Source organism: Thalassophryne amazonica, chromosome 2 (assembly GCF_902500255.1).
Source record: "Thalassophryne amazonica chromosome 2, fThaAma1.1, whole genome shotgun sequence".
Taxonomy (NCBI): domain Eukaryota; kingdom Metazoa; phylum Chordata; class Actinopteri; order Batrachoidiformes; family Batrachoididae; genus Thalassophryne; species Thalassophryne amazonica.
Window position 1 is genome coordinate 69,552,687 of NC_047104.1, and position 13,968 is coordinate 69,566,654.

Consider the following 13,968-nt stretch of genomic DNA (forward strand, 5'->3'; position numbering starts at 1 on the left):
TGTCTATTTTTTTCTTTTTTTCCCTTCTTTATATTCTACTATCATAGTATGATTACACAACTCTGGAAGAACATTTGGTTTTTGTGAGTGGAGAAACTGGGAATAGTGCAACATTTTTATTTTTATCTTCATTTTACATACAGTCCCAACTTTTTATGATTTGTTATTTCTGAAATTACAGAACTGCTATAAAGAACAGTGTGAACATTTTATTGTGTTTTAAAACTTTGTGGAGCAAACACCAAACTCTTATAAAGAAGGAAAAACACCTGGACATGTTCAGGAAAACTGATATAAACTTAACTGAACAATGCAGGCTGATTACACTCCCCATGTTTTTTTTTTTTTTTGTATAAATAAATTAGAATACAATAAGAGGCAACTCACTTTGAAATAATTAAAACATACGAGGGCTGTCAATAAAGTAACGGTCCTTTTTATTTTTTTCAAAAACTATATGGATTTCATTCATATGTTTTTACGTCAGACATGCTTGAACCCTCGTGCGCATGCGTGAGTTTTTCCACGCCTGTTGGTGACGTCATTCGCCTGTGAGCACTCCTTGTGGGAGGAGTCGTCCAGCCCCTCGTCGGAATTCCTTTGTCTGAGAAGTTGCTGAGAGACTGGCGCGTTGTTTGATCAAAATTTTTTCTAAACCTGTGAGACACATCGAAGTGGATACGGTTCGAAAAATTAAGCTGGTTTTCAGTGAAAATTTTAACAGCTGATGAGAGATTTTGAGGTGATTCTGTCGCTTTAAGGACTTTTCACGGTGCGAGACGTCGCGCTGCGCTCTCAGGCAGCGTCATCAGCCTGTTCAAGCTGAAAACCTCCACATTTCAGGCTCTATTGATCCAGGACGTCGTGAGAGAACAGAGAAGTTTCAGAAGAAGTCGGTTTCAGCATTTTATCCGGATATTCCACTGTTAAAGGAGATTTTTTAATGAAAGACGTGCGGACGGATCCGCGCGTCGGGACGCAGCCGACGCGGTGCGGCGGCACAGGAAAAACACCTCCGTGTTGATAACCATTTGTAAAATCCAGGCGGCTTTTGATGGCTTTCAGTGGAGTGAGTATATGAGAAATTGTTTAACAGGCAGGATATGTTCCAACTTGTCCTTAAGGCTTTCAACAGAGGTGTTTTTCCTGTGCCGCCGCACCGCGTCGGCTGCGTCCCGACGCGCGGACCCGTCCGCACGTCTTTCATTAAAAAAATCTCCTTTAACAGTGGAATATCCGGATAAAATGCTGAAACCGACTTCTTCTGAAACTTCTCTGTTCTCTCACGACGTCCTGGATCAATAGAGCCTGAAATGTGGAGGTTTTAAGCTTGAAACAGGCTGATGACGCCGCCTGAGAGCGCTGAGCGACGTCTTGCACCGTGAAAAGTCCTTAAAGCGACAGAATCACCTCAAAATCTCTCATCAGCCGTTAAAATTTTCACTGAAAACCAGCTTAATTTTCGAACCGTGTCCACTTCGATGTGTCTCACAGGTTTAGAAAAAATTTTGATCAAACAACGCGCCAGTCTCTCAGCAACTTCTCAGACAAAGGAATTCCGACGAGGGGCTGGACGACTCCTCCCACAAGGAGTGCTCACAGGCGAATGACGTCACCGACAGGCGTGGAAAAACTCACGCATGCGCACGAGGGTTCAAGCATGTCTGACGTAAAAACATATGAATGAAATCCATATAGTTTTTGAAAAAAATAAAAAGGACCGTAACTTTATTGACAGCCCTCGTATAGCTACAGCTTAATAACTTTGAAAAACAACAGAAATCAGCAGCTTGTATCTTTATTCTCAGTTCATTTTAGTGTGATGAAGTCATCCTTTTTTCCCCTCATCAGTCACATTTTGTGCTTGAACACTACATTAAGCTCAAGATTGAACAAATACATACCTTTGGAAAATAAACAGCTGTTAAAGTTCAGCTTTTTGTGATCTGTGCCTCTGCACAGCTTCTCCACAGCAGGGTTTTTTTTAAACCCGTGTGTGTAATTTTTGCTCAGTTCATTTATATATTCTCATTTTTAAGGATATTTGACTTTTTATTTCATCTCGTGATCCCATAAATTCAGTATACGATGCACACATGGTGTGAACAGGTCGATGCCATCAGAACCACACGTGTAGAGAAAGTACAGAGAGTAAAGGCAGCCCCAAGGTTTGTTTTTAAACATGTTCACTCGGGTTAAAATCCTCTCTGCTCCGCGCTCACTGTCTTAAGTGCACTGATAGTTCACAGCAGAACGTAACGTCTCGTGCCTCCGTTCAGGAATCTCACTCCCTCAAGTGGTCCGTCCCTCGCAGTCCGTAGCGAGTTGACTCCGCACACACAGCTCCTTCGGTAAACTACCCATTTTAAACCGTTTTGAATAAGACGGCCACTGTGCCTGCTCCCAGACCACCAATAACCAGTAAAAATCTATTTAAGCATAAAATTCAAAAAGAAAAAATAATATAGCACCTTCAACTGCACCACAGACTAAAACAGTTAAATGTGGTCTATTAAACATTAGGTCTCTCTCTAAATCCCTGTTAGTAAATGATATAATAATTGATCAACATATTGATTTATTCTGCCTTACAGAAACCTGGTTACAGCAGGATGAATATGTTAGTTTAAATGAGTCAACACCCCCGAGTCACACTAACTGTCAGAATGCTCGTAGCACGGGCCGAGGCGGAGGATTAGCAGCAATCTTCCATTCCAGCTTATTAATTAATCCAAAACCCAGACAGAGCTTTAATTCATTTGAAAGCTTGACTCTTAGTCTTGTCCATCCAAATTGGAAGTCCCAAAAACCAGTTTTATTTATTATCTATCCTCCACCTGGTCGTTACTGTGAGTTTCTCTGTGAATTTTCAGACCTTTTGTCTGACTTAGTGCTTAGCTCAGATAAGATAATTATAGTGGGCGATTTTAACATCCACACAGATGCTTAGAATGACAGTCTCAACACTGCATTTAATCTATTATTAGACTCAATTGGCTTTGCTCAAAATGTAAATGAGTCCACCCACCACTTTAATCATATCTTAGATCTTGTTCTCACTTATGGTATGGAAATTGAAGACTTAACAGTATTCCCTGAAAACTCACTTCTGTCTGATCATTTCTTAATAACATTTACATTTACTCTGATGGACTACCCAGCAGTGGGGAATAACTTTCATTACACTAGAAGTCTTTCAGAAAGCGCTGTAACTAGGTTTAAGGATATGATTCCTTCTTTATGTTCTCTAATGCCATATACCAACACAGTGCAGAGTAGCTACCTAAACTCTGTGAGTGAGATAGAGTATCTCGTCAGTAGTTTTACATCCTCATTGAAGACAACTTTGGATGCTGTAGCTCCTCTGAAAAAGAGAGCCTTAAATCAGAAGTGCCTGACTCTGTGGTATAACTCACAAACTCGCAGCTTAAAGCAGATAACCCGTAAGTTGGGGAGGAAATGGCGTCTCACTAATTTAGAAGATCTTCACTTAGCCTGGAAAAAGAGTCTGTTGCTCTATAAAAAAGCCCTCCGTAAAGCTAGGACATTTTACTACTCATCACTAATTGAAGAAAATAAGAACAACCCCAGGTTTCTTTTCAGCACTGTAGCCAGGCTGACAAAGAGTCAGAGCTCTATTGAGCCGTAGTATTCCTTTAACTTTAACTAGTAATGACTTCATGACTTTCTTTGCTAATAAAATTTTAACTATTAGAGAAAAAATTAGTCATAACCATCCCAAAGACATATCGTTATCTTTGGCTGCTTTCAGTGATGCCGGTATTTGGTTAGACTCTTTCTCTCTGATTGTTCTGAGTTATTTTCATTAGTTACTTCCTCCAAACCATCAACATGTCTATTAGACCCCATTCCTACCAGGCTGCTCAAGGAAGCCCTACCATTAATTAATGCTTCGATCTTAAATATGATCAGTCTATCTTTATTAGTTGGCTATGTACCACAGGCTTTTAAGGTGGCAGTAATTAAACCATTACTTAAAAAGCCATCACTTGACCCAGCTATCTTAGCTAATTATAGGCCAATCTCCAACCTTCCTTTTCTCTCAAAAATTCTTGAAAGGGTAGTTGTAAAACAGGTAACTGATCATCTGCAGAGGAATGGTCTATTTGAAGAGTTTCAGTCAGGTTTTAGAATTCATCATAGTACAGAAACAGCATTAGTGAAGGTTACAAATGATCTTCTTATGGCTTCAGACAGTGGACTCACTCATTTCGCTCTGACTGCAGGCTTACTTGTAGTTCCTAGGGCTTGTAAGAGTAGAATGGGAGTCAGCTTTCAGGCTCCTCTCCTGTAGAACCAGCTCCCAATTCAGATCAGGGAGACAGACACCCTCTCTACTTTTAAGATTAGGCTTAAAACTTTCCTTTTTGCTAAAGCTTATAGTTAGGGCTGGATCAGGTGACCCTGAACCATCCCTTAGTTATGCTGCTATAGACATAGACTGCTGGGGGGTTCCCATGATGCACTGAGTGTTTCTTTCTCTTTTTGCTCTGTATGCACCAATCTGCATTTAATCATTAGTGATTGATCTCTGCTCCCCTCCACAGCATGTCTTTTTCCTGGTTCTCTCCCTCAGCCCCAACCAGTCCCAACAGAAGACTGCCCCTCCCTGAGCCTTGTTCTGCTGGAGGTTTCTTCCTGTTAAAAGGGAGTTTTTCCTTCCCACTGTCGCCAAGTGCTTGCTCACAGGGGGTCGTTTTGGGGTTTTTCCGTAATTATTGTATGGCATTGCCTTACAATATAAAGCGCCTTGGGGCAACTGTTTGTTTGTGATTTTGTTGTCCAAATGACGGCAGGACAGCTGCCTAAAACTGTGAATTGAGAGGAAAAACAAAGACTTAAATAAAATAAATGACTCATTAGTTAATGATTTCAATTGTCAACGTAGTCGTGACTAGTCGTGGCAGCCTTACTTAAAACCGAAATGCATCCACAGCAGTGCCGTGGTACGTGGCTTTGGAACCAGAACCTCAAGCTCCGTGTTATTATCCGAGCCTCACTAACCATCCGACCAAGACGAGAGGAAACAGAGGCAGAGAGGCTGCATGTGGCTGCTGCTGCAGCACGATGACGTCAGATTCTGAGTCCTTTTATGCAACTTTGTGGATAAAATAAGTAATTCACGGTAATCGCAATTATGAAAAATATTCGCGAATATGAAAAATAATCACGATTGGCAAATATTGTAATAATTGTGACTGCCCTACCTGTATGCATTTCTCATACCGGGTATGTATTTTGACAATTTATGCTGGTAAGATTTAAGATTTGTCACTCAAAAGTAGCAACTCCCTCCAAAAAAGTTCAAATAAATGTTTGCTTGCCAAAAGGCAAAAGAAGAGTTAAACCGGTTGCCTTCTGTGAACCCTGCTTTTTGTTACACATATCTGAGATAATATGGCTGGTGTGGTTAGCTGTACTAACAAACCATCTAAGATGTCTGTGCTTCAATATTTCTGTCAAATTTTAATTTAAGGCAGCACGGTGGCTTAGTGGTTAGCACTGTTGCCTCACAGCAAGAAGGTCTTGGGTTCGATTCCCACATGTGGCATTTCTGTCTGGAGTTTGCATGTTCTCCCCGTGTTTGCGTGGGTTCCCTCCGGGTGCTCCGGTGTCCTCCCACATCCAAAGACATGCGGGTTAGGTTTATTGGAATCTGTAAATTGTCCGTAGGTGTGCGAGTGGATGTGAATATATTTGTCTGTCTGTGGCCCTGTGATAGACTGGCATCCTGTCCACTGTGTACCCCGCCTCGCGGTTTATCACTGCTGGGATAGGCTTCAGCACCCCGTGACCCTTAATTGGACTAAGCGGTCAAAGGGGTGTGTGTGTGAAATTTTCATTATCCTTTTTACATTACATTAGCCAGTGATTTTCAACCTTTTTTGAGCCGCGGCACCCTTTTATATTTACAAAATCCTGCGGCACATCACCAACCAAAATAATATTATAATGCTATTACCTCTGGTTTTGCGCAAAACCCAAATATCATCATTATTATTATTATTATTATTAATAGAAAATCGATACAGAAAACACCGCATTTCGAAATCCTCAAGCATTTTGCGCTCTGATCTCAAGTAGGGCTGTCACGATTAGGAATTTCTGGAGACGATTAATTGTCAGACAAATTATTGCGATTGACGAATATATTGTCTATTTTTTTTTCTTTTTTCACCTTCTTTATATTCTACTATTGTAGTATAATTACACAACTCTGGAAGAACGTTTGGCTTCTGTGAGTGGAGAAACTGCGAATGGTGCAACATTTTTATTTTTATCTTCATTTTACATACAGTTCTAACTTTTTCTGATTTGTGGTTGTTTCTGTTGCGTTTCTGAAATTGTTTCTCCTCATCAGTCACGTTTTGTGCTTAACACTGCAATTAAGCTCAAGATTGAACAAATAAATACCTTTGGAAAATAACAGCTGTTAAAGTTCAGAGTTCCCACCTGCTTTTTGTGATCTGTGCGTCTGAACATTGTTTTTTTTTTTATGTGGCTCAGTTCATTCATATAGTCTCATTTTTTAAATATGTTTTTAAAGATATTTGACCATTTATTACATCTCATGATCTCATAAATTCAGCATACGATGCGCACATGGTGTGAACAGGACGGTAACGGCAGAATCACACCTTTAGAGAAGTTCGGAGAGAAGTAAAGGCAGCTTCACGTTTTGTTTTGTTAACGTTCACTCGGGTTACAATCCTACTCTCTGCTCCGCGCTCGCTGCGCACTGAACGTGTCGAGCCTGCATTCAGGAATTTCCCTCACCACCCCCTCCCTCGCAGTCTGCAGCTGTTAACTCCGCGCGCTGCGCACAGACACACACATGACAACTCCGCATTTTAGACGGCTTTTGAAGGAGACAGCACTGTTTTAATCGGCCGTCAGCCTCCTTGTTATGTCCCACCTTAAGACGAGAGCGAGGCTGCAGCACGTTTGACGTCAGATTCTGAGTCGTTTTATGCTTTGTGGATAAAATAAATAATTCACGGTAATCGCGAATATGAAAAGTACCCACGGCACCCCTGACGATCGATCACGGCACCCTGTTGAGAATCACAGCATTAAGCAACTACAAATGGCGTACTTTATTTTTAAGAGTGCTGTCAGAATTTTTTTTTTTTCCTCTTGACCATGCTTGATAGACTTTATTCAGTCAACCTTCTGTGCTCAGCTTTTGATGAAAGTCTGACCCCCATTTCCATACACGTAAAAGCTAGGTCATAAAGCAAGCATTTGTCTTTTCTTTTTTGGGGGGTGGTGATCATTTTAAGACTCATGAACCTCAGCAATGAGACAACTAAAACTAGGCATACTTTCAGGAAAACTCAACTGTTATTTTTGTACAGACTGGACATCGTGGGAAAGGTAAACGGAGTGTGCTTCACTTACTCAAAGAAGGTCGTCCAAGTGGAGAAGCATTCATTGAGTGTGAAAACAGCTGATGATTTTAAGACTGCCCTTTCCCAAGGACCGTAAATATATGGGACATCGATACATTGAGGGTAAGCAGTGAACGTTGTTCTACCAGAATGATAACCTGTGGGTATTTGTGTTGTAATCTATGTTCATTTGCTTTGTGTGACATGAGTTAGGCATTCATGTAACGATTTTTGTTGGACGATACATTGTCCCAGAAATTTAATTTTAAGGCTGTTTTTATTCAACTGATAATAAAACTGGCAGCATTGGGAACACTGTAGGTGAGTCAGACAGAAAACTCTGGCTTACAATTTGTTTACTCTTATGGCCAGTGTGTTAGTATTATGATGTGAAAGTGTTCTCGTGATTCTCCCATGATTTTTCCTTCCTGCAGATACCCAGCATTTTAGAGTTTGTTTGTGTGTGTGTGTGTGTGTGTGTGTGTGTGTGTGTGTTTGTTTGTGTCTTAACCTTAAAACTGTGGAAAACAGATTTTTATTCTGTAAATCCTGTTTTGAAATCGTGATGTTTGTGTGACAGTACATCTGTCTGATTGAATCAGTGTTCAAGTCGAATCGCAGCGAGATGGACTGGGTGCTCAAACGTAGCGGCCCTGCTGACTATGATGGTGGCAGTGGTTGCATGCTGAGGCTCAGAGGCCTGCCTTTTGGTTGCAGCAAGGAAGAAATTGTTCAATTCTTCTCAGGTACATCAACATATCCTTTAAAAAAAAAATCAAAACTTGTCAGTTTTGCCTGATTTCACGATTGAATTTTAATTTGTATTAAAATTAGTATTTGTTACATTAATTTTAGTCCATCCTTTTTGGGACATTGCAGTTTTTCTTCTTGAATGCATCTGGCTGTAGGTGTAATGATGGACCTGCATATTTCTAGTTTAAATGCACAAACATATCACCGTTTACATTAAAATGTTAATTTAAACATACATCAAGAAATTTGATGTTTAAAGAAACTAAATACATTTTTTTCATTGGCCAACATTCATTTGTGCATCTCTAAACAAAATAAACAGGAAGACTTACCCTGAGAATAATTATACTTTGTAACAACAGATTTGTCGTTCATTTTTTTAGTTACTAAATTACATGCCTAGTAAATGTTATAAATGAAATACAGGACATCAAATTAAAAAAAACATCCTAAATCAGTCAAGTGACATCAATGCTTGGATGGTATCTGATCTTATATTTTTTATATACAATTTTGCCAAATGTCGATTTAAATATATATATATATATATATATATTATAATATATATTATATTATATATATATATATATATATATATATATATATATATATACTGCCAAATCCCAAGACTTGTTCACCTTCCTACTAAATCCTTCACAGCATTAAAGGTGGAGAATTTTGTGATCTCATGTTTAACAATGTATTAGAAATTTGTTTTATTCGGTCAAATCTATTCCAGTTGCTAACTCTCATGTAGTAATTATTCTGTGGTTGACAAGTTAGCCTTTGCATTTCTTGTACTTGTGTGTTACAGCCGAAGGGAGCAATGTATGTTTGTTGTTATATAGTATAGTCATGTTGTGTTTGAATTCTTTGTTACTATGTCATACTGTGTTAATGTTATGTTAAAACATTATTTGGCGCATTTGTCCTATATGACACGCATATCATGTCTCCTAAAGTGGGTTAGAAGACTGGATGGGTGGGGCATATTTGGCTAAAGTGATAGTCCTGAGACACTGATGTGGAGTCAGAACTGAGATTCTACTAATTTAAAGCCTATATGTAGAAGAATTGATACAAGAATTATAATGGATACGGAGAGCTATGTTACTCACAGTTCAAATTTTTTTTTCTCCGTGCCACATGGTTAGACATGGGCCACTCTGATAACTTTAGGCAAAAATAACATGATTCATGTGGTATTTCCCACCTGGATGCATTATTTCAGTATTCAACATCTCTCACTGGCTTTCCATTCCAGATTTATGCAGAAGTTTAATGTCTTCAGAATTCCCCCCCTCCAAAAAGGCAAAATGAGAGCATTACCCTTAAGTGATGTAATGCGACTGCGGTGTGTGTCCTTTTGTAATGACCAGTTCTAATAGTGATGGCGACACATTTCTGCTAAATATTGGCATTTCTTTTTTTCAATCCAGTATTGCTGTAATATCATCCCTTATAAAGGTTTAACAAGCACGCCGGCTCTTCCTCCATCCACATATATGCGGCATGTATTTTAGAATATAATTGATGAATATAAAACCCTGACATTTTTGGTCCACAGCATACTGTTAAAAATTGATAATCTGATAATCTGCCCATACCAACTGATGACTTTCTGACATCAAAAATACTTATCTGAGTCAGGAGAGTTGATTTGCATCTATGGCAAATAGATTCAAATGCTAGTTAGAGTACAGGTCACAATTTAAGAATGTAATGCACTTGTAATGTAAAACACTGCTCAGCACTGTACTTACAGATTATGCAGTGTTTCAGAGGAAATACTGTGGGGGAAAAATCCTCTGCATCCATTATAATTCTATGACTTGGGCTGATTCCAGACCAGTACCACTTTTATTCTGCTACTGGTGAATTTATAAGTGTATCTCAGTCCTGTGAGATGACTCTTATAATGCAGTCTTATTACAGCTCTGTGATGATTTATCTTAATCCTGAAAGCTCCAGTGATAAGTGGGTGTTGTCTTTTTTTTTTCTTTCTTTCATATATTTATCACCCTACCTACCTACCTATGTATGTATTTGTGTGCTTGGGTTGAAGGGTTGAGAATCGTGCCAAATGGGATTACTCTGCCAGTGGACTACCAGGGGAGGAGCACAGGGGAAGCCTTCGTGCAGTTTGCCTCAAAGGAGATAGCAGAAAAGGCTCTGGGGAAACACAAGGAAAGAATAGGGCACAGGTGGGACAGACGGGAAAGGGACGGGCTGGATTGGGTTGGGCTACTATTGTAGTGTTTACTGGGTGCGTCATATAATGGGATGGGTTATGTTATTCTTGTGGTGAATGATTAAAACATGGGTTGGTCTGCTAGAATAATTGTGGTAAAATGGGTTGTGGTACCTTCTTAATTGAGCTATGTAATGTAAAATGCTAATGGTGGGGTTTATTCTAATTATGGTGATATGTTGAATATTAGGATGAACAATCATGACATAATTTTATACAATAGATGGATGGTGTTAGAACTTCATTTGACTATAATGGACAACTAGTGGTGTTTACATTGAAGTATGCTAAATCCAGATTATTAATGGGGAGGAGGACATTATGTAGAAGGTGGAGATGATATTCAAGGAGCCCTCCAGCTGTAAATCATCAAACCTCTTTCTGCTCTGTTATATTCTGAATGATTGATGCAACACAGAACGTTGCTTTATTCTGCATAGGGGCATATCTCTGTGCGGACTAAAATATAATTAAAGCAATTCTCCTTTGGTCAGAAGTATATCCTTTATGTTCAGTTATTCTGCCCCACAAAAGGCAACTGTTCAAGAAGTCAGTGAAACGGCGCTATTGCCATGACATTCATGTCCAGGGTGGGTGTATGTAAACTTCTGACCACAACCGTAAAGGTTTGAATTAAACACTCCACATGAGTTAGGTGTGTGATTGATAAATACCCTGTAAATATTTGACTTTCAATCGTGGAGTTAGATGTAACAATAATTTTTCATTGCCCCAAACCCATCTTGTAAAGAACACATTTTTTTGGGTGGTTCTGTCATTCAGACACTCGGCTGGAGCATAAATGATGTAGGCTTTTTTTTTTTTCTTCCTAGGTGAATATTAGGACATGGTTGGATAATTTTAAGATTATGTTGAGTAATTGTCTGTTGTCCATTTTTCCTCTCCTGTAAAACATGTCATGTATGCAACTTGAGCCAAATCATTCTATAGCTTGACCTGTTCTCTGCCTCTCCTCACCCCACGGACCTCTCCTGGTACAGGTACATAGAGATTTTTAAGAGCAGCCGTAACGAGATCAGAGCCTACTATGAACTTCCCCGATCGGGGGATGGGAGGACAGAGACCAGGGCCCTATGATAGACCCATGATGGGGGGTCCCAGGGGTGGGTTTTTTGGAAACTCACCTGGCCGTGGTGGGTCTCTGATGGAGAACGTGAGGAGTGGAGGGAGCTATGGAGGAGGTAAGTGGGGTTTTCTGTTTCTTTGTAGAGAGGAAGTGATTTTGCTACTGCCAGATAATTAACAGAACCAGAAGGTACTTGATGTAGGCCTTTATTTAACCAGGTTAGTCCCATTGAGATCAAGATCTCTTTTGCAAGGGAGACCTGGACAATTATAAAGTTTCCAACGCACCTAACCTGCATGTCTTTAGATGTGGGAGGAAGCCGGAGCACCCGAGGGAGCCCACGCAAACACCGGGGAGAACATGCAAGTCCACACAGAAGGCCACAGGTGGGAATCGATCCTATGACCTTCTTGCTGTGAGGCAACAGTGCTAACCACTAAGCCACCGTGCTGCCCACCTGCCTTCACATGAGTAGTAGCAGTCAATTATTATTGAATGTTGTAAAACCATGTCAACCATGTGATGTCATAAGGAAAATTTGTGTTGCGGTGTTTAAATGAAAGACCAACTCTCCACAAAATTTCCCAGGTGAAAATGGTGTCAGTGTCCACCATCATATAGAAACCATCACCCTTCTCTGACAGCTGAGGTAAAATGATCATGTGACACAGCACAAAATATTTGTCCCCCTTTGTTTCCTGCAAATAAATACAAATAAAGAGGCATGAAGGAAGAAGAAGGAAGACAAGGAATAAATAAATACACAATGTTAAATTCATGGCAATGAATGCAGTGAATGATCAGACAGGTGGAACACTATCAAAATGAGATGCATAAAAAAAAAAAACAGTTTAACATTTGGCACAAATTTAAATAGCTGCCACAAGTCAACTAATCTGAATACTACAGCATACAGTCAGTAGACCACGGGCTGCGTAATCAGTATCCTGTTGGATTATTGAGACCATGACTGTGAAAACATTGGCAAATGAAAGCCTATGGTACCCAAAAGAACATACTCCCCCCCCACATAATTTTGAGTTTAGAACCGCTGGCCCAAAATGTCAATGTGCATCAACTGTTTTTTAAAAAAAATTAAAATGACACGGTAAGCATGCAATTGGTGTTTTTTAAAAAATACCTTTCATCAGTATTTATGGATTTTATTATTAAATAAGCAAAACAATAGTGATCAATCACTCCATTTTCACTCTTCACTGTCATCATTATCTAATATACAATAATGAATGTTTTTGAGTTCAATGGTACGAATATTTCATGAGGTGAAAGCTGGAACATACCATTCAACGAGGCAAAGCCAAGTTGAATGATTTGTTCCAGATTTCACCGAATTAAACATTGATTCCATTGAAAGAATGTAAAAACATTCATTATTGTTTTATTAACGGCTAAACTATATCCTTGTCATTTGATATTTATTAATTATAAACAACAAGCTGTGACATTAAGCTTTTTAGTGTCAGTTTACTTGTCCTATAGGAAAAGCTGGTTGTCCGGACAACCCGTGAGTGAGATTCAAATTAAATATTTATCGCATCTACTTTGCTCTGACTTGTCACTTAATAAAAACCTGTCATACTTCTTTTGTTGTAAGTACTTTAATATTCCAACATGAGCACTGCAGCTGAAATAGAAAAATCATTACATTTCAACATTTTCTGGGACTGAGATTCAGATTAAATATTTATCACAATGGTAATACAGGGAGACACTTTTTGCCTTAAACCAGATGAAAAAAAAAAAAAAACTTCACTAAAAGACACAAAACATAAATAATGCATGGCTTGTGGTCTTATAGTTTTTCAAAATGTGGTGGTGGTGGACATGTAATGATCCTGACATTTACTTTGTCTTCTATTTCTGTAACTGTAGACTGTATGAAACAAACATATTTCATGTTTTGTGAGGTCAGCTTTGTTTTTATTTATTTATTTATTTTTTGGTAATGTATATCTATTCCTACATTGAGGCCAGCATTTTCCAAGAAAAAAAGGTCGGGACAGGGCAGTTTATTGTTAATGGAAGAATTGGTTAATAATATTTGCAGCCAGTTTTCTTGGGAAATGTCAGGATGATTACATGAACATTTCAACTCACTGAATATTTCTTAGACTTCATTTATATCAGTCATTCAGAAATACAAACAGTGTGGTACTTATGGTAAATCTGTGTCAGGTAGGCAGTTGTCAAAAACTAAATGTCCATGCTGGAAGAAAAGTGAGGGAAGCCACCAAGACACAACTCTGGAAGAATGTTTGGCTTCTGTGGGTGTGCGTGGAGAAACTGGGAATATAACATTTTTATCTTATTTTACATACAGTCTCTACTTTTTTTTTTGTGGTTGTTTCTGTTCCATTTCTGAATTACAGAACTGCAATAAGGAAAAGTGTTAACATGTTATTGTTTTTTCAAACTCTGTAGTAGAACAAACACACAAAACCAAA

At 39.0% G+C, this 13,968-nt stretch overlaps 1 protein-coding gene across 1 annotated transcript in view; it reads left to right on the top strand.

Annotated features, from left to right (window-relative positions):
* The window catches only part of hnrnph3 (heterogeneous nuclear ribonucleoprotein H3 (2H9)), a 30,876-nt gene that overhangs the window by 9,015 nt on the left and 7,893 nt on the right, over positions 1 to 13,968 (top strand). The window contains 9 exon segments of the mRNA XM_034187455.1: positions 2,666 to 2,672; positions 7,380 to 7,420; positions 7,423 to 7,460; positions 7,462 to 7,497; positions 7,499 to 7,535; positions 8,015 to 8,158; positions 10,231 to 10,369; positions 11,418 to 11,481; positions 11,483 to 11,618. Coding sequence (XP_034043346.1) covers positions 2,666 to 2,672; positions 7,380 to 7,420; positions 7,423 to 7,460; positions 7,462 to 7,497; positions 7,499 to 7,535; positions 8,015 to 8,158; positions 10,231 to 10,369; positions 11,418 to 11,481; positions 11,483 to 11,618 — 642 coding nt within the window.